General features: G+C 40.5%; 1 protein-coding gene across 1 annotated transcript in view; it reads left to right on the forward strand.

Moving 5' to 3' along the window:
* Positions 1-27,947, forward strand: part of LOC148901534 (teneurin-3) — a 230,857-nt gene that overhangs the window by 122,918 nt on the left and 79,992 nt on the right. The window contains exons 9-14 of the mRNA XM_088988989.1: positions 5,829-5,939; positions 8,258-8,472; positions 13,153-13,363; positions 15,071-15,172; positions 16,919-17,113; positions 18,275-18,475. Of these exons, the coding sequence (XP_088845115.1) occupies positions 5,829-5,939; positions 8,258-8,472; positions 13,153-13,363; positions 15,071-15,172; positions 16,919-17,113; positions 18,275-18,475 (1,035 nt within the window). The remainder of the gene's footprint in view (positions 1-5,828; positions 5,940-8,257; positions 8,473-13,152; positions 13,364-15,070; positions 15,173-16,918; positions 17,114-18,274; positions 18,476-27,947) is intronic.

Consider the following 27,947-nt stretch of genomic DNA (forward strand, 5'->3'; position numbering starts at 1 on the left):
ATACATACATACATACATACATACATACATACATACATACATAGCACATGAAGGTAGCTGGTGTGAGAGAAGAGGATGCACAAAACCGGGTTAGATGGAGGACATTGATTTGCTGTGGCGACCCCTGAAGGGAAAAGCCGAAAGGAAAAGAAGAGAAGAAGAAGATACATACATACATACATACATACATACATACATACATACATACATACACACACACACACACACACACACACACACACACACACACACACACACACACACACACACACACACACACACACATACATACATATATACATACGCACACACAGTATTTTCCGGTGTATAAGGCGCACCGGAGACATCTTAACTCTCACTAGGTATTAATATGAACAATAGGCAAAAACAAGGTAGTTCCAAAATGTGCTACGGCTTTATGCAAAATATGGCTTAATTCGGCTCAATCCTTGAGACACAGGATTTTGTCTTTCAACTCCCACATTTTACAGGGCTCCAAAGCTGACTTGTCACAATTCTTTTACAGTCTTGACCACAAAATTAAACCATCTTCCCTCCTAGGAATTGAGGCAGTATGACTCTTCATTGAGCTAAGGGGAATTGGGGGGCCTTGTTAGCGGGTGAAATATAGCCTAGCAAAATGTGTCGACCATCTCTCAGCTGCTATATTGGTGAGTCCGGAGCACACATTTCCTGAATGGTTAAGTGGTAATGTGCCACATCTGTATTTTTGCTCATGGCTCCTTCATTGGAGTAAAACTTGCTGCTGTTTTTTTTTTTTCGCTTATATCATTAAATTCCCATGCTTATTTGTTTTGTTTGGCTTTAACATGAACTTTGGAATAACTTGATACACTGTGGAGCAGTTTTTCACCAATGATGGGTTTCCACCAAGCAATACGCTGATTAAATTGTTACATTTCCAGAAGGTCACAAAGTAAATAAGACAGCAATTTTCTAACAGCGGGTCCAAGTGCTGCTCATGTCCGGGTTCATTTTGAGAAGAGTAAGGAGGGAAAAGGGGATTTTATTTGGTGAAAAAAGTATTTTTTTAAATGTTTAAACATTTTAAAACTGACACACAAAAAAATAGCTAACAGCAAATCTAAATATGTTCATAGACAATGACCACATTTTAAACATGTCATTGTTTTTTATTTTTATTTTTATATTATGGTATTACTGTCAGATGAAATAATTAGTTTTCAGATAATCTTTTTGGATAATGAAAACAATTGTGTCAGTTTTAGAAAACTACAACATACTTTTTTGGGGGGACGTTCAGTGTTTTTCTTTAGGTGAGTACAACATACGGCAAATACGTTTACCATTGTTAATATATAACATGAAAATTGCTTCCAATGAGGACAGGTGAACTGGAGTTTTTATTTTGTTTTCGAAAGTATCGCTCTCTTGTTTGTTTCTTAGGGGTTCCAGTATAAATCATTGGCTTCATTTGGGGGAAGTACAAAATCAATAGTTTGGCTTTTGATTTTAGGAAGACCAGTGGTGGTCTGTGCATTTCACACCTTGTCCTTCAGTGAAGTCCTGCTTAGTCCGACTTGAACAAATATCCCTCGTAATACCATAATTTATGACACAACGGCTGGAGATATCATTTACAAAAACACATGCACGAGGTACTGGGCGTGGCATCACCTTAATCGTCTACAACACAGGCTATTTTCCGGAGCAATTACACATCAATAAATCTGCATCAGCAATTAGAACTTGTCACTATACGTGATACTGCAAACACTTAAAAATAAAAGGACATTTAAAATCATTTGTCCACAAAGTTTTATGAAGTCCACCAAGAATATGCAATCTTTAACAAGATTTTACGCTAAATTACAAAATGTCAGTTTAATATAAGAAAAACAAGACATTCACAAAACGAACTATTTGTTGAAAATAAAAGTAAACAAATCCTTTTCATTTGTTCTTGAGAATAGGCTTACCTACATGTGACAGCGAGTTGTCCTCTCCTTCAGCCATTGAGGGTTAAAAAAGCGAGTAGATATACTTGGTTTTTCTGCTAAAGTTTCCCGGTCTGATCTGTTGTCAGCTTGGTTGATTTGCATAGTGCTGCCTCTGCTGAGGGCTGAGGTAAAGTGAGTATCCAATCACAGTACGCGTACGTCATGTTCAACGCGAGGCCCTCTAGCTGGCCTTACTATGCCAACTCGTGATCTCATTGGCTATCGCAACTGTATATCAACTACATGTGCCCGTTCATGTACAGCGCACAGACGCCCTCACTGTTGATTCTGAAGGTGTCGGTCAGATTTCATACAGCCTGGCGACACAAACTAGCTGAATTCTGATTGGATTAAAAACTCTGACCTAAAACTACAACACTGAAAGGAGCATAACCAAATGGATATAACATCAAGAAAACAGTATGTAGAATAATTATATATATATTTTTAGAAAAAATATTTTTTTTTAATGAAATTGACTTTTATTATAATTATGATAATGATGTCTGATTATGTTAGGCCAGCAGAGAAGGCCTTGCTGGCCCTGACGGCCCACCACTGAGGAAGACAACCAAACAATCCTGAACCAGTTTCTCGAAAACATATCACAAGCCATGATTTCCATTGAGTATGAAAGCTTTAATGTTTCTTTTCATTAAAAGGCAACCCTAATAGTTGGTCGTCACAAGGTTGACATTATGCCACAAGCAGATTGTAAACCGCAAAGTCATATCGCCTGTGATTGATATAAAAGCATCGATTATTTTCATTTCTTTTGTTTGATACAAAGGGCCTCACGCCATTGGCTGAACTACAACGCGTTTGTTTACAAATGTGTCTAGAGAGAAAAGTTTTGGCACGTCCTGTCCCATAACATGCGTCCATCTCCGTCCTAATGTCCACAAATGTGTGTAGAACTCCCGGCTCCACGGAGTTGCTCTTGGCACAAGCCTACTCCAGATGGGCTTTATCACTCATTCTGCTATCATGAGTGATTATCATGGCAGGCTGCATCAAGTTTGACATGTGAATATTTTAATTTGTCTACTCACACTTGCTGACACTTTTTTTAATTCTTGAAACTGCAAGTGAAGATTTTTTTTTACCCCAAACTTAAACTAACATGTTACAAATGTACAAATTTGATCTTTGATCCAATTTACGGTGAAGGTTTTCTTGGGGGCACACTCTTATAGCATCACAGATAAAAGGTCAGCTTTAAGTGGAAAAGGGCGATTTTTTTTCACGCCACACATAAATATTCATTGCGATGGGCCAAGGTTGCCAGAATAATTTATGGGAAGGACAGGATATTCACAAGTGGAGAACAGCCCCCCAGGTGGAATAAAAGTGCTTAAGGGGTGAGAATTTCGTAAAATACTATTTTTGTGTTAATGAAATGGCAGTATAATCTGTTAAGAATTGAATTAACGAAAATGGGCATAATGTCAACATTGTTTGCAACACATGCAGAAACACATGCAGAAACATAAATGTTTAAGAATTATCCATCTATCTACTAAAACCTACAATACTCTGAGAAAACCTCCAAAGTCCACTTCAGAAAGGCTGAAACCAGAATCGAACCGCGTGCCTCTGGACTGCGGCTACCATTTAAGAATTAAATGAATAGAAGTGCAATGAATGACCGGTGCCAAATACTGCAGATACTTCAGACTGTGTGAACAGCAGCAAGAATGTGTTTCACTAACAAACTGTGCATGTACCATTAACTGAACTCCATCAGGGTTCGACAAACCGCAGCTCCAGAGCAATATGCGGCACTATGATCATTCTGCTGTACCTCCCCGTGGATGGGAAATAAATAATTAGTGTTTAATTCTTTTTATCTTAGTTAATTAATTTTTGTACGTAATTTTTATTTTGACAAAAACAATACCATGACAACATTAAGCTAAAATGATTGTATTACGTTAATTTGTCACTTAAAATGTGCGTCACAGGTGGAGAATACCTGGTATAAACTAGCAATTGGTCATATCATGAAAAGGGTAGGTGTGTGTTCAAGGGTAAACAGCACATTTCATGCTATGCCTGATAATAATTTTGTTGAAAGTAAATATCATCAGTGCAACGTCACAGATGGCAGGCTTCAATCTTGTAAGTTTGAAGTCGAACTTTGCAGCACTGACTTTGCTTTAGTGCCAACAAGTGCACAAATCAAATTAAATAGATAAAAATTAATACAGTAAGTACAAAAATACATGACCAAATAAGTACCAAACTATGCAAATATACTACACACAGATCCTTCACTTGCAGAAGTAATCCGTATCCGACATTCCTTCACAAGACAGCGATTGATCGACTTTCCCTGGCCCTATTCACTCTCTTGACTGATGCGCCTTACATTTGAGATCCTCTGCCATCCTCCTCCACAGACACACACGCGCACACACAAGCACATACATACACACACAAACACAAACCTCTCAAGTTATTCACTGCAAGCCGATATCCATCTACTGAGGCGTCTGGGAGAAAAAGAAAGAAAAAAAGAAGGAAAAGGTAGAAACTTTATTTTTCCCTGCAGATCAATTGTCCCGGGAATCAAGATGATAGTGCAGATGAAGATGAAATAGTGCAACTTTGGGATATTGGTTGTATTTTGGCGCTCTTGGAATGTGTATTGACTCCATTTTTTATTTATTTAGTCGTAAAATGTTGGATACATTTTAGCTCTACAGTGAAAATTAAAAGCAAAAAAAGAGGCATAAAAGGCCAATCAATGTCATCTCAAATAAAATGTTAGCATTAAATTACTAGATTAGGGTTCCTAGAGGTACATGCAATACCCAAGAGGTACATGCAGATAACCATACCTGAAGCACTCGACAAACAAAGGCTCCAGGCCTTGCCCAGTCGCCTAAAGAGGTACACGAAAGAGAATGAGGCCGGAAGAATAAACAGGCCAAGAATGACCGAGCAAAGATCCTGTGGGACTTCCAGATACAGACTGTGACAAGATGGTAATGGCCAACCAACCAGATATCGTAGTCATAGATAAAGGGCAAAGGAAAGCTGTTGTCGTGGATGTAGCGGTCCCAAGTGATGGAAACATCAGAAAGAAGGAACATGAGAAACTTGAGAAATACCAAGGGCTCAGAGAGGAGCTGGAGAGAGCCTGGAAGGTAAAGGTTACTGTCGTGCCTGTGGTGGTCGGAGGACTCGGGGCAGTGACCCCCAAACTCGACGAGTTTGGGGGCAGAGCAGACGGATACTATACGCAGAACCCTCAAGCTTATATATCAGAATCAGAATCAGAATCAGAATCATCTTTATTGCCAAGTATGTAGAACACACAAGGAATTTGTTTCCGGTAGAACCGGTATATATATATATATTACCTTGAGGCCAGGAAACTTGAGGGTTCTGCGCAGTATCCGTCTATATATATTCATCTTCCAAGCCGTGAGAGGTGGGGGGGGCTGCTGGAACCTACCTATCTGTAGGCGGGGGGCACCCTGAATTGGTATCCAGCCAAATGCAGGGCACACAGAGACAGCCAACCATCCACTCTCACATCCACTCTAACTTGGAGAAAACCCACATGGGCTTGTGGGGACCATGCAAACCCCACTGATTTGGATTGAACCCAGAGCGGGGATTGAACCCACAACCACAATCTATCTATCTAAGGTGCATGACTGTGAATATAAATTTATATCAATTTAGAATGATAAATGATTAGAAATGTACTTAACTACAGAACCAAAGTGATTAGTTTACACCACTGCCTGTGTCATCACACCAGTGCTTTGTTTGACAGATTTTTATTTTAATTTGCTTCTGCACACCCATGTGACTTTTCTGTGTACTTCACAGCCATGCACCTTTTTGGCCTCAACTGGCAGCTGCAGGAGTTGGACAGCCAGCCAGCATTTGAAAATGGCGGAGTCAGAAACGCTGGTCCCACACCGTCCAGCGCCGTAGACGGTGAGGAAGGCTCACTGTGATTGCCTTTTCTTTTATGCATAGATGTTAGAATGTAAGTTATCATCCATATTATCAACACCGGGCGACAACTCCTTCATTTGCCACTTTTCCACATTGATTAATAATTAATTTCTCATTATACTCTGTGGCATATGCATTAAGTAAGCTGTTACAATTTAATATGATCCAACATGAAAGTAAAAACCATAGACCTCTTGTTAAAAAAAAAAGTGCAACTGAAGCCCTCCCAGAGTCATATGGATGAATAAATGAAACATAAATATGCCACACACTACAAGGCCAAAACTCTTAATACTCTTTATTGTCATGTGCTTTGTTTTATTGTTTTTATTGTAAAGTGTCCTTGGGTGTTTTTAAAGGCGCTTGAAATTAAAGGTATAATTATTATATTATTATTAATTTTATACTCATATGACATGACTATTTGAAACAAATGGCTGACACACACTTCAATTTAAGAAACACACCCAAAGCGTGCATGCCCATGGAAGTATCTAGAACCAAAACTACCAAAATAAAGTAAAATAAATGAATGTCATAAAAATTAAAGAAAAGTAAAACATATTTCAAAAAATTAAATACAAAAATAAATACAAATACAAAAACATACCTGAATGATTTTTTTAATACATGCATCCATCCCTCCATCCATCCAAAATACTTAAATACCTATGCCAAAACGTTCAAAAACATTATGAAAAAATCTAAGTAAACAGCAAAGGATATATGGCAATAAAACAAAAAATACAAATGTAAATCAAATTACATAGAAATAAAAAAATGTTCTTCACTCTTATTTATGTATTTCATTCTGCAGACATGTCAGAAATAAATGCAGAATGAAATCTTGAGGGCGGTCTTAAGTGTTGAACTGGTGGTGTTGAACATGTGAAACCTTGCAAGAACAATAACACGTGAATGCAGAAATCAACAAATTCTTCATAAGTTCTTGTTATTGAATATTGAATTGCACCAAAGCGGAAAAGTAACCTACCTACCTCCCACATCAGCAAGAGCAACAATCCAGGGAGCAGGATAGAGAAACATTTAAAGGTGTAATAATGTCTGCATTTCCTGTGCACGGCTCAGTAGTTGTAGACCAATATGGAATATTCTCAATAATAGCTCCTTCTGGCCAAATCGTCAAATGTTCAATATCTGGTATGGGGCTTGGCCTGTTGCGAAATTCATGTCATTTTTAAATTGTCGTTGAGTGTTGTTTGAGGGGCTTGGGGAAGGATTGTCGACCTGTGGTCACAATGCCGGATTATTATGCGGTAGCATTCTATATTCGTCTTCAAGTAGGCGGCCCATTTTGCTTCACCTCTAACACCTAACAACTCTGAACAAAAAATATTAACAACTATGCAATATTGAGAACATGCAAAACAATGCGCAACAATGGCTCACTGAACTCCGACTAGTTATATATCCTCATCAGTGCTGTTAATGAATACGACCCAGGGAAGCTTGTGGGCTCTTTAAAGGCCGATCAATAGCCCGCCGTTATTGTCCCTGGAGGTTACGTTTGGCTCCCGGTCTCGCCTCTGACTGGAGTTAAAGTGACAGGCAATGGCCTCATTAAATGCAAACACTGAAGCAAGGCAAGTCATGTCTGGGTGCAAACACACACACACACACGCACACACACACACACGCACACACGCACACACACACACACACACACACACACACACACACACACTTACACACACACACACACACACACACACACGTACACACACAAATAATTACACTGTGCACCTGCAGTAGAGTATGTTATGCCCACAATGTAACCAGTATTTTACAATTGTTAAATGAAAGTGCCATTCAAATCAGAACTATTATGAAGAAATCCAACAAGGGTGATTGCCTAGAGAAAACACACACAGATACACACACACACACGCACACTTTTGAAGAAAATGAAGGCTATTGGGTGTATTTTGTTGTGGTTATTTTACTTCCCTCTCACTTTGCAAAGCTGCTCATTACAAAATAGAAGGCAGTCTCATAGGTGTCGGGGACACCAAACGTGAGGTGCCAAGCACAAGAGGTCTTTCACTGGAACATTTGAGCAGGCTATTGTCAATCCGGCCCCTATGTTGACAAGTTGACAAGTTAGCCAGTCTGTATAACCCTTTATAATGAAGCTGGGAAATGTATAAGTCACTTACAAGATCACCCTTCACCTTGCACGGCACACAGCAATTGCGTTCTAATCTAAATTGAAACTTACATGATGCCCGAGTACTGAAAAAAGGAGTGATAGCAACTGTTCTGTTTCTACCACCTAGGAAGGACAAGTGTTATCTATCAAGAAAACAACTCTGTGGACACAGGACCTGTGGACATCAGCAAGAGTGTGGGACAAAACGTTCCACCAGGCATATTCTGGCGTTCCCAGCTCAGCGTGGACAAACCACGCTTCCTCAAATTCAACATCTCTGTGCAAAAGAATGCCCTGATTGGTGTATATGGACGCAAAGGCCTTGCACCGTCTCACACGCAGGTGAGGACTTCAGCTTTTATTTTTGTTGTGGTTATTTTAATGGTATAAGGGTGAAAGGTTGTTCAGCTACTATTATGTTAATTACATAACCCAATACGTTATTTGTGTATGTTCTACTGGTGTGCAAGGTTGTAAGGCTATCCATGAATGCTGATTTGCAAAAGGTGCAATTAACAGTCAACGACTTGTGACGACATTCATCCAGTAGGGTAGACGATCGGGTGTCAGAGTGACAACAGTGAGAGACTTTGCGGGATTTGGATTGAAGGGGTTTCAAAGATTAAATATTAATATTTCTGGTTTAAGGTGTTTAGGTTACATTAAGGGTTAGTGCTACCATCTAAGGTCAGGTTGTGTAATGTTTTGAGGGTTTTGGTTTAAGCAGGGATTGGGAACCTTTTTAACTAAGAGAAACATTATAGCAAAACATTTGAAAATGTCTTTCCTGATTCAGCGAGTGAAAAAATGTCAGTGTCCACCCACATGATGAAGTTTCAAAGAAAACTCATTTTTGACTGATTGAACTGACATTACTTCAGCTTTTAAAGGACAACCGACGTCACTTTTTTGGTTCTTAACTGACACCAGAAAAACGTTTTATAGCATCTAAAATACCCAAAACATGCAGTATGATATTTTTAGTCAAATGCAAAACACCAATAAAAATGACTTGTGTCCAAAATCTGCAAAAAAATTGAGCCGCGAATTGGGCATTTTCAGAAAGTCCCGCCCCCCTTTCGTGACGTCACGCCCAGACGTCTTGCATTGCTTGCGAATCAAAACAATGGCTTCAGATTCAGAGAATATGCTTTCTTGTTACACATCCAGTTATGAATATGATTCAAATAGTCCTGATGAGCAAAGCATACATGTTTGCAATCGATTAAATAATTTATTTGGGCCATTTTGAGGCAAACGGGCGGGGGATAATGTCTCACCCAAGAAGAGGCAGAAAAATGTCGACCAGCTCCGATGAGCAATGAATCAGCTCGTTTCCACAGGCTGATACTATCTTTCCATGGAGTTTGCCTCCCTCTGCTGGTGGCTTTTGGGTGTAAGACATGGTTTAAAAAAACAGTACAGCAAAATACATTGACGTTATGGAAAGACGCTACAATGTGTCTTTTTTACGGTGAGGAGGCAGTCCTTTTCTGACGTCACGTACGGACTCGTCACCAACTCAAAAACAAGGCTTCCTGAATGTTCAGCGCGAGTCTTAAAACGTAACATATAGCTATATGCGGTGGAATGTTATTAAAATACGCCCAGTAGAAGTCATTTGAAGCCATTTTACAAATTATGGACACAACTTGTCCGGAGACGTCGGGCGGCCCGGTAGTCGAGTGGTTAGTACACCGGCTTCACAGTGCAGAGGTTGCCGGTTCGTGTCCCGCTGCGGCCTCCCTGTGTAGAGTTTGCATGTTCTCCCCGGGCCCACGTGGGTTTTCTCTGGGTCCTCCGGTTTCCTCCCGCATTCCAAAGATATGCATGGTAGGCTGATTTAACACTCCAAATTGACCCTAGGTGTGAGTTTGAGAGTGGCTGTTGTATGTCTTTGTGTACCCTGCGATTGGCTGGCAATTCAGGGTATCCCCCGCCTCGTGCCCGAAGACACCTGGGATAGGTTCCAGCACCCCCCCTCCCCACATCCCTGATGAGGCATAAGCGGTACGGAAAATTGATGGATATTTTCATGATGTTAGAGTGAGTTACAAGAAATTTAAGAGTAACATTTCAAACTCAGTGAACTTGATATAAATTGTTAGGGTAAGAGAAGAGACAGAGGAAGGTCAACTGTATGAAAAGGGAAAAATAGTAGCCCAGGACAACGGAATTGATTAGAGCATTTGGTATTTCGTTAGATTTCAGGATTTGAGGTTCAGTCTTGGATTTGTGATCAGTGGAGGGATGATGCTAACAGTTTTTGTAGAATAACAAATGACCAAAAACAGGAACAGGGGTTCGCTGGGTATTTGGTCTTAATGGTTAGGGTTAATATTAAAATATAGGGTTAGCGGCAAGATGTGGAATAATACAACAGAATCAAAAAAGAAAGGACTAGTCACAAACAAAACAGGGCTAGGGATTACGGGTCAAGGGAAAAGGATAAGAGGAGTGCAGAGGATGGCTGTGTTGGTCACACAGGTGAGTCCAATTGCACTTCTAAGGTTGTAGCTAAAAACTGAAGGGAAATAAACTTAAAAATCAAAGAGGAGTAATTAATAAGACGACCTCTTTTGTGTCAACACCGGACGTCATGTCAAACGTTGCCGCTTCGCAGTGCCATTCAGCCACAGATCAATACATTCACTCAACTGAGCATGAAAGAGCCCGGCTGGCGTTATTGAGCGTTCCATTCACAGCCAACAAACACAAGAACAACATTTACGAGTAACAACTTTTACGTCTCTTGTCAAATATAGACCTTGTCCTGCTGCTATTGAGTACCTGTCTGCAGCTGTACAAAGAAAACGAATTCTCAGGGAGAGAAAAAAACTTTTATTTTCCTAGAGACTTTCATGCAGGTCACTCAAACTAAAGGCTGTGTTTGTCCTCTGATTCTCTCCACTTAATGTCACCACTGTTGTTGGTCTGAGATGAGATTAGAAGCAACCTCATCGAGACGGATGCACTCGACCAGAAGGCTCTAAACTCTGTGGGATGGGATTGTATTATTGCTTCCCTCCAGCACAAAGAAGCCAACTTCCGCCAGGTTAATGACATCCACCTCGCCCTCTTTCCTTGCAAACTCCTGCAATCAAAGGGTCGACTTCACACGAGCAGTATGAAAATGAGACCAAAGTCTTGGTTGCAGAGGTTGTTGTTTGTCACAAATCTGGGTAATAAATGTTGTTTCAATGTATTTTCTTCTGTCCCTTTCTTTCAGAAACATTGGTTTTCAGCCAAATTCACTATTTGCCACAGTGTATTGGTCTGAATTCTATTCATTTCATACACCAACTACACTGTGAGGCCTTTCTGACTCATTTTCGGACACTTGTCTCTGAACTTTACACATTTCCAGCCTGTTGCACAGTCTTGGAAGTATGGATTATCTCACTTTTATATAACAAGCCAAAGGAATAATCATTCCTCCAGTTCCACAGTCCCACGCATAGTTCATACTGCTGTCAGGTGCTTCCGGTGCTAGTCAGTTCCTCTCTTATTATTGGACCCTGGAGGTTCATTTCGGCCGCATGAACTTTCCGAGTTGAAAATAAATGTTTTGTTTTCAGGGTTGAAATTATGCCCTTGTGTAATATACCTACCAATTGGTTTAGCCCAATGTGTTGTATTATAGGAGGGTACACCTTGCTTAATGTCAGTGTATGTTCCAGTCCATCCACCATCAGGCTTCATTTTAGGCGGGAAGATGTTTGTGACTCAAGCCAGACTTTAGTTTTGTTTTCCTCGGTATTGTTGCTCACCCAGCTACAATCCAATCTGAGCTCCCTTCAAAAAACTGTGACATGTATGCCTCACAAGCTTCCCCTTGGTTCTCTGTTCCAAACACGAGTCTGCACCAGAGGTTGAGTTTGTCTGCGTGGAGCGTGCAACGTCTTTAACCAGGGAATCCTCTTGTCTGCATCTGCTGTAATACTCTGTACCCATTAGCCTGTCTGGGAAATGTGTTGTTTTCTTCCACGCTGCACAGTTGAGGTCCAAATGAGGTCCAGCTGTTCAGCGGGTACTGTGAGCGCGGATGCACCTCTTCAATTATTTTGTCAGGCGGGAATCACGCCTTGTTTGTCTTATAAGTTGATATTTATTTGGGACAAAGTACATTTCTCCCCCTGCTCTGCTGCCTTCCTGTAGAACTCATTTTAAGAATTTATTTTCAACAAATTGAATTAATTCATTCACATATTTAAAAACAAATACACATTTTCTGAAAACTATTCGTTGAGCATATAACGAAGTACCTTTTGATTTTCAAATAAATAAATGCCAAAGCCAATAATAGAAAGAGAGAGCGATAGAGAGAGAGAGAGCGAGAGAGAGAGAGAGAGAGAGAGAGAGAGAGAGAGAGAGAGAGAGAGAGAGAGAGAGAGAGAGAGAGAGAGAGAGAGAGAGAGAGAGAGAGAGAGAGAGAGTGAGAGATTGTTTTTGTTCATTTTTAGTGCAGCAGCTCACTGCTAGTACCCTGATGGTAAAATCAACATTCTCCTTAAATATTGGATTTCCATGCACACAACCCCATATGAGAAACTAAATGCAGTGACATTTAGCAGAAAGATTATCTTATCTTATCTTATCTTATCTTATCTTGTCTTGTCTTGTCTTGTCTTATTTCTGTGATAAAAAAATGATTACATTTGTCATTTGTTCTATTTAATTTGGGGACAAAGCAAATACCATTAAAAAGGGGAGAAATAGTCTTATCTCCAAAGGCTTTGTTTCAATGTTACATACAGTACACATGTTGTTCACAGGCAGAAATTTAAACAGTCTCAATTCGCCTAACAAACATGCACTTGGATGGTCAAATCAATCATTCACTTAATGTGGTCATGTATGTCACGTTGTAAGGTACGTATTGTTTGTTGTGTTTTCAAAGCGGTCCGTGCTTTGGGTTGGTTATTACGCATTAGCATTGTGTGTGCCATATTAAGGTTATGTGACGCATTTTAAAGCTACGCGTCAGCCTTTCACCCATCTTACGTGTGTGCTTTTTCACAGTACGACTTTGTGGAGCTCTTGGATGGCAGTCGCCTTATCTCCAATGAACACCGTGTATCCAGCGAAATCGAAAGGGCAGCCCGCCCAGATCACCAGGTGGTGGTTCACCAAGCGGGATTCATCCAGTACCTAGAAACTGGTGTGTGGCACCTAGCTTTCTACAATGATGGACGTAACATAGAGAGAGTGTCGTACAGTACCATCATTCAGGGTAAGATCTCAAAAAAGTATTCTTGCCCCTTGAAAAAATGCTCCACATTTTGTGACCCTACAATTACAAAATTGAGTTAAATGTTTTATGTTTTAGATCAAAACAAAGTCACACATCATTGTGAAGTGGAGCGAAAATTAGAGTTCAGAAATAATCAAATATAAATTCGAAAACTGTGGTGCCCATTTATTTTTCAGCATTCTGCACTTTGACACCCAAAAAGCACATCATACATAAGTGGATTTAAAATATATTAGTGTTTTGTTTACTAATCATCAATGGGAGTATTACATCTTTTTATGCCAATGCCCAGCAGTCTTTATAATGTACCAAAGAAGAAGAAAGAGGTCAAACACAGAGTCCAATTTGAAAATGAAATTGTATTTGTTATCCAACAAACTAAACATGATACATGCAATACAAAAGGTGAAAAAATACTTTTCGAAGTAATTTGAATGAATACTCCTTCATACCTGCATGAAGTGAAGTGGAATGATCAATGACAGTCTTAGTGAAGTCACACAGTAAAGCCCCTGATGCTGAAGTCAGCACAAGGATGCACAAGAATGACTCCCCGATCAGACCTGCTGTCTCTGATTGGTTGTTTTCCCTTTCTGAAAAAAATTATAATGGCACAACATAAGGTCAGAGATGGATATATATTTTCCAAAGAGCTCTTGACTAATGCACTACTCTCACTTTGACACTGACAGTATTACCAAATAGGGGAATGTGTATATAAATATATTTTTAAACTGAAAACTAGCCGTTCCATAAAACTTTTCAACGTGCAAAAGGAAAAAAATAGCCAGCCCTGTCCACTTGGTGTGAAGTAAGACGGGCCTTTCTAGCTTCACCTGCCTGACAATCAGAGACTTTGCAGGTAGACAAACGAGAGTTGTTCCTTGGGAGAATCACTGATGATCGGCTGCCTCACTGTAATAAAGCAATGCATTGGCATTGATTCTTCCAGCCAAACAACTTGTAGGCTTGAGAAAAAGGCTGCAGATATATTATTCTGCCTCCATTTCCTTCGGGGGCTAGTCTTTGATTGATTTGGCCCTTCCAAATATGAAGGTATTGACGAAAGCCTGGTGAAAATTACCACGGTCCACCTGAAGCTGAAAGAAACATCCAATACAAGTGGAACATCCACCACACCACAATCCAAAGTAATAACATCTTCCAAAATCATCATAATAAAAAAGTTTGCCCTCTTCACACTTCACAAACGATGTCTTTTGGGTGTCTGTCGAGCAAGCACTGGCTCTAACCCTTGTCAGATGTGTCAGATTAACTTCAAGACAAAGGACTTTTGACACATGGGAAATTGCTCCGCTCTGGTTGATCACGAATGTGTCGGGCCACGATGGAAGGACTTAAAAAAGCAGATGTTGGGCGTAAAAAGTAGGAAAGGCCGGGGGCAACACCTGCTAAAGTTACTACTGTATTTACTTTAATTTATATGCCTTTTGTAGTTTTTATGTAGCAGATGTGAGCAGAGATGTTACAGAAGCTTAAACCGTAGAAGAATGAATACAATATGTAACACAAATAAGGGATGCTTGATGCTGGGGGGGTTGGATGGCCCACTCTCTCGTGGTGAAATGTGCACTTGTCAAAAAGTTGCGTTAAAAGCCATCTTCCCCAGATTTGCAGCAGGGTGACAGTGGTGTGATGCGTTATTAATAGTGTGACTTCCCACAGAGTCTGTCACCGAGTGTGCGCACAACTGCTACGGGAACGGAGAGTGCATGGCGGGTTCCTGTCACTGCTTCCCAGGATTCATCGGGCCGTACTGTTCCAGAGGTAATTATCCACATTTATCTGAATGTGGAATGTGTGCGTGTGCGCGCGTGCGCGCACGCACGCACGCACGCACACACACACACACGCACACACACACACACACACGACAGACCTTATACACCATATTTTCCAGTGTATTTTCTTCAAAAGATAACCCTACGCCTTATACGCAGGTGCGCCTTATATGTGAAGTATTATTGAGCCACAACAGGTCTCACAACTACTGTCAGCAGCTACCGATTCCATTTCGCCCTGTAGAAGTAGTGCGGAACCCCTGTGCCTTTTAGTCCAGTGCGCCTTATATTCGGAAAAGGTTTGACAATGCACCATTCATTGGGGGCGTGCTTATATTCCTGTGCGCCTTATACTGAAAATATGGTATCAGAGAAACTATCCTGTGACTGTAAAGTGTCCTTGAGAGTTTTTAAAGGCGCTTATAAATAAAATGTATTATTATATATTATATATTTATTATTATATTATATATTATAATTATTATTATTATTATTATTATTATACAGTGATACCTCGTCTTACAAAAGCTTTAGCTAACAAACTTTTTGCCTTACAAACATTAAATTCTCGAGAATATAATCTTGGCATACGAATATTTTACGGGAAACACACGAAGCGCCACAATGAGTTATGTGTCGTTCGCGAACGAGCCGGTTCTTGAACGAAACTGGAAATGGCTTTTATCCCCTCTATTCCCCACCCCCAGTCTTCCGTTAAAGCCGCACGTGATTGGTCAAGATCCGTGGTTGAGGAGGGAGCGGACACACGCAGCAGTGAGGGGGGGTTACAGAAACACAAAGCTGCACATGAAAATAGATAGGGAGACGACGGAGAGAGAGAGCGTGTGAGAAAATGGATAGAAAACACAGTGAAATTTGAATTTGTTTCAACTTTATTGATAGTTCAAAGCCAGAATGTAGACTGCAAAGTTAAAATATCCCATCAATCAGGCTCCACAAATAACCCGCACAAGCCATCAGTTCAATTAGAAATGAAAAGCAAGAGTACCAGCGATTAATGACTTTTTTAGTGTGCCTGCTTCCATCTGTTGCTGTTGCAATGTCACAACTTCCAAGATGTACTCGTTGAGACACTTTTTGCAAAAAGCTATCCATTCCATCAAGCCATCAACGAGCATCACAAAGGTAAATAAAACGACTTCATTAGAGTTTTGAAATGCGCTTATAAATGAAATGTATTCTTCTTCTTCTTGTTGTTGTTCTTCTTCTTCTTGTTCTTCTTCTTCTTCTTCTTCTTCTTCTTCTTCTTCTTCTTCTTGTTCTTCTTCTTCTTCTTCTTCTTCTTCTTCTTATTATTATTATTATTATTATTATTATTATTATTATACAGTACAGTTTATCTCTTTAATTACAATACAGTACCACATTTATTATACAAAAAATAAGGTATATTTTGTGGGGTTTTAAGGGTTATTTAGTTGAAAGTTATGTTTTATGGGGACCTGGGAACAAATTATTCTCATTTTAATGGTTTCCTATGGGAAACTAATGTTTGGAATACACACTTTATCACCTTTACACACCCTTACTGCGAACGAATTAAGTTCGTAAGCCAAGACATCACTATATATATATATATATATATATATATATATATATATATATATATATATATATATATATATATATATATATATATATATATATATTCATTTTCTTTAATTCTGAACTTACTGTATTTCATTTATCCCCCCCCCCCCACATTTCCAAGCTGCCTGTCCTGTCTTGTGCAGCGGTAATGGCCAGTACACCAGGGGTCGCTGTCAGTGCTACAGTGGCTGGAAGGGCACCGAGTGTGATGTGGCCGCCAGCCAGTGCGTGGACCCACAGTGCAGGGGCCATGGGGTATGCGTGACAGGAAACTGTGTGTGCAATGCCGGCTGGAGAGGAAGCAACTGTGACCAAGGTAACACAGATTCCTCCCACTCAAGTACTGATTATTGTGGGAATGCACACTGGTGTTATATGTGCCACCGGAAATTATGCAATTTGTATACATCCCAGTGACTTCTTCCAGTTCTTCCCAGCGAGTTAGAGAGCCTTGCTTGAATGATCCAACAGTACCACATCATCTGCAAAAAGCAGCGATGCAATATTGAGACCACTAAAATGATCACCCTCAACATTTTTGCTGTACCAAGAAATTTTGACTATAGAGGTTAGGAAAAGAATTGGTGAAAAAGGCGACTTTGACAGAGTCCAATCCTCACTGGAAATGATTGCGACTCACTGCCAGCAATGTGAACTAAACTCTGACATCGGAACCAAACATAAATTAACATAATGGAACACATACCCCGAGTTGGGAAACACTGCTCTAGTGAACACAACATATTTATTTGTAGCTGTTTAATGTGTGTTTTCAGGTCGGTCAAGCACCTAATACCTCGAATGCTGTTATTGACTCCCTGTGAATAAATTAAATTGAGCAGGTAATGTGCTAACCTCTAGTCGAGTTTCACAGTCCCCTTCTGTGATCCATCAATCAATGGCGTCGTTCAGGAAAGAGCATCGTCATTCTTTACACTTTCACAGGGTAAATCCGCTTGGGTGCTTTTATCGGTATCGACCTGCATTCCGGCCAAAGGCAATTTTCAGATTAGATTCACACACACGGTTTAGCAACCTTGCACGCATGAAGCAACTGAATGAAAGAAGGTTTGACTTTGAAGGCAATATTGTGACGATGTTGTTTTCATTGAATTTTGTTGTTTGTACTTTTCTGGTGCACGGGTGGCTAAGGCCGAGGGAGAACCCATGTCTGGATGCAATTACTAATTAAATAAACTTTTGTACATCACTCTATAAACAACAACGTGCGGTATGTTAATCGCAAAGAAAGTAGACGTCACTATTTGACGCAGTATTACAGTAATGCATCTTTGGGGCACTAATTATGCTTCTTTTTCAAGCACCGTTAATGCAATACTGGTATCATTTGACTGAAAGTACAATTGAGGTCTGAGTGTTAAAAAACAGCTGTGGCATTTCCATTCAAGCGAAAATAATCTCGCAACTAACAAAGTGGTCAAGTGTTAAAGTGACATTGTTCACTTTGTACGCTTAGTGGACTGCGTGGACCCAAAGTGCTCTGGACACGGCACTTGTCATCACGGCGAGTGTCACTGCAACCCAGGATGGGGAGGAATCAGCTGTGAAATCCTGAAGAGCACTTGTCCTGAGCAGTGCTCCAGTCACGGAACCTTCAACACTGACTCTGGGACGTGCGTTTGTGAGGACAACTGGTCAGGGGCTGACTGCTCCATAGGTCAGACTAATTTCCTATTCTGCGTCGGTGAAATCCATTTTATTGCATGATTACAATGTCTTAACTTGAATTTCAGATTTTGTGAAACTAGTCATTGCAGGCATAAATCAGAACATATGGAAAATAGGTTCTAAATAGCAAACTTCATTTGTGTTTTGAGACTTGGGTTCTAGAAAGTTTTTTTTTGGGGGGGGCGGGGGACTAGTCATGCTAGAAATGTACAGGGAATGTCATATTGCTCATGAAAACCATATTTTTTTTAAAAGATTGAACATGACAGATGTGACATTAGTGTGTGTGTGTGCCTCACAATGCAGAGGTCATGGTTTCTGTGGCATGTTTGGATATTCTACCCGTGATTCCATTTTTTTTTGTTCGGGTACTGCATTTTCCTCCCACATTGCAAATAACCCTACAATTTTATTTTAAACATTGTTGTGTTCAAAATATTTTTTCTGTAAAGTGCATGTGTTCCTTTTTTCCTTTCATGGCATCAAAAGGCAGTTAATTACCTCCAATTGCAATTTATACTGCATCCATATTTTGCTTTTTAACACTACACTCAAATTAACTGGCAACACATTACCTTAGTTTGTGTAAGTTTCCTTTGATGAACCCCAACAGATGTGGTAGCCTTAATTAACTTGATAATGAATGTTTTCACTCAATTTGGGAGCAAGGCAAACCGTTGTACAAGGTATGTGCAACTTTGATATCCTTCATGGTGTTGTGATGTAATACGAACGTCGCTCTATTGTATAAGCAACCCAGCTCTGCCTGGAAATTCATCAGAAATGGGCACATTAAACAAACAAAACATCATAAGCCTGCTGGGGACTTTTTAGAGTGGTGAGTAATTTCTTGTAAGTTTGTTTTTGCTGCTTTGCTATTATGTTATAGGTATCAATTCTAAATGGGAAGTGACAAGAACTGTTGCATGGATTTTATGATCCTATCTCGTGACTGAGGGTCCATATATCCATTTTTCTCATCCGCTAAGCCTCACAAAGGGGATGTGCTAGAGCCTATTCCATCTGTCTTTTGGGTATTGGCGGGGGACACCCTGAACTGGTTGCCAGCCAATTGCGGATAACTGAGGGCACCATGCACTAGTTTGGCCCTTCATTTCATTTCATTCTCATTGTGGATGGTGGAAGTATGATGACTACTTAGCCCGAGTAACATTATATGAGTATATTATACGAGTAGCATTATATGAGTATGTTTTGTGAATGAGTGTGCAATGTGGTCTATCATGGGTAACCGGCAAGAAGAACGGTAACATGATCTTACATCCGTATCACAAAATGTTTGCCGCAGAGATATTTTTTGGACTGTGTGAATTATTTGCTGTGGTTGTGTTCATTTGTATTGTACATCCTGAGAGTTCCGATCACTGGTAAGAGGAACATGAATTACATTTTTTTTATCCAGAGGTTCATGTACATTTTTAATGATGCAATGATGCATGTTTTGTGGGAAAAATGCTCATATTTGATAATCCAACATTTCTGTGTTGTAAAGAGTTTGAGCCCTCTTGTAAATATATATAACATCAAGTGACTGGTGAGCAACTTGCTTTGAGTCTTCATTTCTCACATTTCAATCTGCTGTACTTAATCAGTTAGACTTTTCAAAATTGTATTCGCCTACAAGGGAATAATTTATTTACTTCACTCAGTTAGACATGGAAGTCTTTGAGCACGCTAAATCCAATTATATCTCATGTCTTTCTCTCTCCTTTCTTAAATCCAAAGTTATTCACTTGCAATGTCCCACTGATTGAAAGTCAGGAAACTGATGAATGCGAGCCAGGCCCTGGATTTCTGAATTCCTGATGACGCGCTTTACAAGCTTTATTAAATTACAGGGAGGGAAAAAATATTTCACGGAGCTTCATTATGGTCTGTGTCATAGATAGTCAAAGTGGTGCAAAGTCGTGACACTTGTCGCATGCGCTGCTTGCTGTAAAAAGGCTGACATATGTTAACAATGTGATGCTGACACTGTGCATTAATCTTGCTGGTTCCGACATATGTTCTTTCTCAAGGTGTCACCCAAGTATCTTATTAGAAAATCTGAGACGCATATTTATTCGCAACTCAGAAGAAAAAAAAAGTCATGAGCTTTCTTTATTTTTAATTAAAGGGGGGTTCCCATCTGAGACTCTTAATGTCATCATGAGTTTGCTTTTGATTACAAGAAGAAATGTGTTTGTGCAGAGATCACATCTGTTATGCCAAACTGATTCATGTGGACTGTCTTTCTGGATTATTTACAGATATTCACATACTTGTTTGTACAGTGGGGCCTTGGCATATGAACTTAATTGGTTCCCAGACAGAGTGTGTAAGGCGAAAAGTATCAAAAAGTAATTTTGTTTTGTGTCTTCTTCGGCTGAACACGAGCCTGTGGTGTTGTTTTTTTCGGTCCCATAATACCAAAAGTATCGTTGAAGACAATCGACGTGTGCACTCATAGAAAGGGGGTGTGGAAAGGTAGGCCGGCTGGGTTGCTGTTCAGTCGTGTGCTTTGGTGTTCTTCCGCCGAAGATTACTCCACCAGCCGTGGTGGGGGGTGTGTATCGCGAAAAGTAGTACTTAATCCAAGGTTTAATGTTCGTAAACCGAAAAGTCAGTGGTGGGCCGTCAGGGCCAGCTAGGCCTTCTCTGCTGGCCTAACATAATCAGACATCATTATCATAATTATAATAAAAGTCAATTTCATTAAAAAAGTATTTTTTCTAAATATATATATAATTATTCTACATACTGTTTTCTTGATGTTATATTATATCCATTTGGTTATGCTCCTTTCAGTGTTGTAGTTTTAGGTCAGAGTTTTTAATCCAATCAGAATTCAGCTAGTTTGTGTCGCCAGGCTGTATGAAATCTGACCGACGCCTTCAGAATCAACAGTGAGGGTGTCTGTGCGCTGTACATGAACGGGCACATGTAGTTGATATACAGTTGCGATAGCCAATCAGATCACGAGTTGGCACAGTAAGGCCAGATAGAGGGCCTCGCGTTGAACATGATGTACGCGTCCTGTGATTGGATACTCACTTTACCTCAGCCCTCAGCGGAGGCAGCGCTATGCAAATCAACCAAGCTGACATCAGATCCGGAAACTTTAGCAGAAAAACCAAGTATATCCACTCGCTTTTTTAACCCACAATGGCTGAAGGAGAGGACAACTCGCTGCCGCATGTAGGTAAGCCTATTCTCAAGAACAAATGAAAAAGATTTGTTTACTTTTATTTTCAACAAATAGTTCGTTTTGTGAACGTCTTGTTTTTCTTATATTAAACTGACATTTTGTAATTTAGCGTAAACTCTTGTTAAAGATTGCATATTCTTGGTGGACTTCATAAAACTTTGTGGACAAATGATTTTAAATGTCCTTTTATTTTTAAGTGTTTGCAGTATCACGTATAGTGACAAGTTCTAATTGCTGATGCAGATTTATTGATGTGTAATTGCTCCGGAAAATAGCCTGTGTTGTAGACGATTAAGGAAATGCCACGCCCAGTACTGCGTGCGTGTGCTTTTGTAAATGATATCTCCAGCCGTTGTGTCATAAATTATGGTATTACGAGGGATATTTGTTCAAGTCGGACTAAGCAGGACTTCACTGAAGGCCTAGGTGTGAAATGCACGGACCGCCACTGCGAAAAGTTCATAAGGCAAGGTGTTCGTAAACCGAGGCCCCACTGTATTGTGTAAATGTAGCCATCATACTTAATATCTACTGAGATGGCTGTAGCATTCTTTGGATTTTGAACAAAAATTTGAGGTACCCGCTCTGTCTGGTCCAATTGAACTAAGTTTACCTCAGAGAAAGTAACACTTTGTTCAGAATGAAAAAAATTACATTATCTCAACTCAGCTCTCAACTACATCGTATCTATAAATAAATACAATTGGAACGTAATTGACTTCCAAAGAGTGAAACTATTTGACATCATAAAATGCATTATTTTTAATAATTGACTGATCGACTGGTTAGCGCGTTGGTGTCATAGTGTAGAGTTCAAAAACATGCTTGGCAGGCTGATTGAATGCTCTAGTCTAAATGGTCCCTTGGTGTGAGTATGGCCGTGGAGGGTTGTTTGTTTCACTCTGCCTTGCGATTGGCTGGCGAATGGGTGTCCCCCGCTTATACTACCTAAATACGCCTGGGATAGGTTCCAGCACTCACTCTCTTTGAGAAGCTATTGTACAAATTATCCCAATAAAGATAGTTCATTATGGGGCTTGACTCATGATTTGATATCTTAAATGAAGACCACCCAATCCTTTGTCCACTTTGAGTTGTCAGGCCTATTAAAAATGGAGGATCACACAGAAACAAACTCCATTGGCCAGTGCAGAAGACCAAGCTAATGTTGTTTTGTGATATACAAGAATGTTTCATAAAAAAAGTCATCAATTAACATATATATACAATTAACAATAAAGATGTTAATTAAAATATAGTAAAAATCATCACCATAACCAAATTGAGAGTCATTTGTTCAGAAAGGCATTCTTTCTAATTGGAGTCATTGATTGGTCATATAGCTAAGGGCTAACAATGCTGTCTGAATAGTGCTTGTGGGCTTTTGCGTTTGTACTCCCGACCGGTCTCAGTCATTGTATTGATAATGACTTGTACGTTGTACATTGTGTGCAGCTGTGACTGACTTAGCTGTGGGCTTTATTTCGCTGTGAATTACCTTAGTTCTGTTTATTTCTGTGACGCAAAGTGGCCTTTATCATGAAAAACTGACAAGAGGAGCTATCACATTACCTGTATGACACATACATTGAGCACAAGTATGTCCATGCTTGCTTCAGCATGCCGTGTTTTTTTTTCTTTTTAAATTGGTTGATTATTTTTCATTGTTGTGTTTATTTCATTTGTGCAAAGTTATCTTGAATAACTACTAAAACAAAATTACATTGCTCTATAGCCGGTACAACAGGCAGACATAAAAAGCAGGACTCAGCCCCACTCACATTGTTAATGTTTATATTTATATTTTATAATTTAGTCAAAGTCAAAGTCAGCTTTATTGTCAAATATGCTAATATGCATGACATACAGCACAGATTAATGTCCTCTCGGACCCAGCGTGCAAGACATGCAAGGCACTTATAACGTGGCTAAAAAAGACATACAATTGACAACAGACAATACATGTAATTTCTGTATGTAAAGTGAGGTAGTGTCGTATGGAAAGTGAGGTAGTGACGTATGTAAAGTGAGGTAGTGACATATGTAAAGTGAGGAAGTGACGTAATGCCGTAATTGCAAAAACAAACAACTAGAAAGGGTTGAAGTGAGGTCTTGTCTAATGAGAAATAACAAAAAATAGAGTTCAGGATGATCGTACAGCATGTAGCGTGTACTCAGAGTTCGGTGAGTGTGGCAGTGGGAAGGGGCAGGCTGGGCAGGGCTGGGAGGGAGTTGAGTCTCCGGACTGCCTGGTGGCAGAAACTGTCCTTGAGCCTGCTGGTCTTGGCTCGGAGACTCCGCAGTCTCCGACCCGATGGCAGCAGGCTGAAGAGGCTGTGGGAGGGGTGGGTGGGATCGCCAGCGATCCGGATGGCTCTGCGGGTGAGGCGGGTGTTGTAGATGTCCTGAAGGGGGGGGAGAGAGACACCGATGATCTTCTCAGCTGTCCTCACGATGCGCTGCAGAGTCTTACGGCAGGACACGGTGCAGGCGCCGTACCACACGGTGATACAGCTGGTCAGGATGCTCTCTATGGTACCGCGGTAGAAGGAGGTCGTGATGGGGGTCGGGGCTCCAACTCTTTTGAGCTTGCGGAGGAAGTACAGGCGCTGGTGGGATCTCTTGATGCCTTGATGTGGTTCATAACTAGCCGCTCGAAGCACTTCATGAGGATGGGAGTGAGTGCGACCGGGCGGTAGTCATTGTGGCAGGTGGGGGACGACTTCTTCGGGACCGGGATAATGGTGGTGGCTTTGAGGCACGTGGGCACAACAGCCTGGCTCAGAGAGGTGTTGAAGATGTCCGTGAAGACATCTGTGAGCTCCACAGCGCAGTCTCTCAGAACAGATTTATATATTTCGTTTTGTTCTCACTTCCATAATATTGCTGCTGTAAAAGCACTATTTCTCCATTGTGAGATAAATAAAACGTTTTTTTAAATCTTATCTTATTGGATAAAACATCTATCGTCCCCTCTTGTTGTGATTGGTGAACAAAGTTAAGTGTCTCCCGATGCGTTCAATGTGGACTGGGTTTTACTTTGCTGAGGGTATGCTGTGGAGAAGTGACAAGATCTGCACCACTGGTGCAGAATTAATCACAGCACAAGAGCTTTCCAAGTCATTCCATCTATCTACTATACCACAAAAAGGACTCATTGTCACCATGACAACAAGAGACCCACTATTGTGTGACAGATGGACTTAATGCCTTTTTTTAAACTGCACACAGATTATTTGGCCCTTCAAAAGAAAATAAATGGTAGCACAACAAAGTCGCACTTTTCGCTTTCATGTCTATCTTAAGTCTTCACTGAGCTAGGATCTTGAAATTGTCAATAGCAGATCGTCTCGGCCCCAAAGTAAGAGACTCTGTTATTCTGACGGAGTGGGTAGGGAATTTCCACAAGATGGACAATTAATGCTGCACATCTTCCTTCAATTAAATAAACTTTAATTAACAAGCGTGGCGGCTGTGATCGACCGCCCGCAAACCTTCATGCGGCCGCGGCGTGTTCAAAGCAGATAAACACTTTGGCGCTAATGAAAAATTGATTACATGGATTCTTTGCGAAGGAGGAACCTTTTGCCAATTTGATGACTGTCCCCCAAGAGGTGCTTTTAATATTCTACAGTGTAAGCAGAGGGTGGGATGGTAGCGCCGGTCGGCCGGCGGGCGAGTAATCGCGAGTATCTCTCAGACAAAGAAAAAGTTTGTCATTAGTGTGACGAGGAAGCTATCCACAATTTGTAAATGCGTGAGACAGTAGTTTCGTCTACTTTTGGTGCTAAAGTTATGTAATGGTATTGTTAACAACTCATTTTGACTTCATTTGGAATGCCGAAATGGAATTGGGCATGAGTAAAAAAAAAACATGCAGGTTGGTGTGCATGAACAAAATGCACATGCTGAATTGTTGCAAAATAATGTTTTGAGCTAAAGTGTGACATTTTTAAGGTTTATGTAAATTTATTGGACCCACTTATGATTGTGAGTACACACCCGAGCTTCAGTGCTGTTTGTCACACTTTCTCCTCGCTTCACGCTGAGTGTTAGCCCCGGTCTGCCTCACAATGATGTATCGCCTCGGCCAGACAACGCCGACTCAGAGACCCGCTTTGCTTTTGTTAAAGTCCAGACGATGTATGGGAGCCTTGTTTGGATGCTCTTCACACGAGTCTTCCCACATTTCTTGCCTCAATAAGTACAGTACAGGATAATAAGATACACAATTGCTGTAATCCAATTTTTTTTTTGCTGTCATGTTTTGAACATATCTGAATCATGCAATGTTACAGCTCTTTTATTGATTTCTGATCATCAAGAAGTAAATTACCACCTGAATTTCATGAACCACTGCTTAACCCGCTTTCATGCTCTGTCCATACATAATTACATATTACATATTTTCATAATATACATATACATATTTTCCAACAATTGCACAAAACTTGTTTGAAATATTAACATTTCCCTTGTTGTGGCCCAAATAACCCTAAAACTTCAAAGCACAACACACAACTATCTGTGTCTTTTCAGACGTAGATTATTGATGATTTTTGCTGGTAAGTGTACTGTTGAGGCTCACCCACACAACCCTTAGCAAGATGTGTGTGTACATTATAGCATATAGAAGTAATAATGGTTGAGAGTCTTAAAATGAGTCTAAAAGTCATATACACATGCTCCCCAGCTTAAGAACATTCGACTTACGTCAAAACGGTACATATGAACATTTTGCCGGGTACTGTACTAAATTTTTGGACAAAGATGCTGTTTTCACGATCTGGTTGGCAACCAACGGGTGGCGCTGTCGGCCCCGCCTTCACCTGCAGAGGTGTTGGTCGTTCCGATCAGTGGCAGACTGTCACGTTCTGGTTCGTGACCAACGGATAGCGCTGTCGGCCCCGCCTGTGTTAGCATCACCCTGTCAGGTTTGTTTCATCTTAGCAGATTTTTACTCATGATTTCTTTGATACTTTGTACTTTTCTGTTCGGATGACTTTGATGTTTTAGATTTTGTTCATGCTGACTTTATTTTAATACAATTTGTTAAATACAACCTGCTACTCCCTCCTGCCTGCTTATTTGGGATCCCCAACCATCACCACCTCGCAAACCGTGACAGCTGTAAGTTAGATTTTGTCTTGCACGCCTTTTCAAGCTCGCTTGGGCTTGCCTGTTTAATGTGCTTCACGCACACGCGCGCACGCACAGACACATTGGAGGTTTCATCGGCTGCATGTTCATGGGGCGGAAACAAACGTGACAGGGTGATGCACACACATACAATGACCCGACACGGAATGGTCGTGCCAGGAATCTTTTTAACTGCCACTGATTGGAACGACCAACACCTGTGCAGCTGCAGGCGGGGCACAGACACATTGGAGGCCTCATCGGCTGAATGTTCACGGGGCTATGCTGATGTGTTGTCAATGAGTTCAGGCCCCGATCCACGAAGCTCACTTACGATTGGCTGCGTAGAGTATGTGGATGGAGAAAAAAAAAATACCTGTTGTCACTCTGAGGAGGAGGCACCGAGCTCGTTTACGATTGGATGTGTAGAGTATGTGGGCGGGAAGGAAATTCCTCTTCCCAGTTCCCGCTCCAGGAAGACGCTAGGCGTAAGTAATGGCTGCTGGCATCTTACGGAAGACCCAAGGATATATATCGTCGTACTACAGTAGGTGTGAATTTATTTTACGACTGTTAGAGCGTCTGTGTTTTATACTTCCTTGTTCAGTGTTTGACTGAAACATACATTCCATACAAAATACAGCACTGAAGCAACTTACGAACAAATTTACCTTACGAACATTCGCTCGGAATGTATCTTGTTCGTAAGGTGACGAGCGTCTGGTAATGCACAGCCTGTGTCGATTACACCTAACATGCCATCAACAATGCCATCGCAGATTCAACAAGAGTGTAAACATATTACAGGAAAAAACGAAGGGAGAAACATAAAAAAAAAACACCTGACTGAATACAACGGGAGTCCCACAGGCCTGAGTTCTAAGTCTACCACTGCTCTTTGAATGTGCCTTCATTGAATGTAATTATATATGCATTTTAAATGTCTTGATGTATGTGGAGAGATTACAGTATTGGATGTCATATTTCATTCCAGAATAAAACATTTGTTACCTCTGCCCAATCTGTTATCCTAGCGAGGCATGTGTCTACCATACCAATCAAGTTAAGAAGGGATTTCTGGGAAATGGAGGCAAGCAACATCAGCTTCATCATC

Source organism: Hippocampus bargibanti, linkage group LG02, assembly GCF_051943395.1.
Source record: "Hippocampus bargibanti isolate YZ-2025 linkage group LG02, ASM5194339v1, whole genome shotgun sequence".
In the NCBI taxonomy this organism is placed as follows: Eukaryota; Metazoa; Chordata; class Actinopteri; order Syngnathiformes; family Syngnathidae; genus Hippocampus; species Hippocampus bargibanti.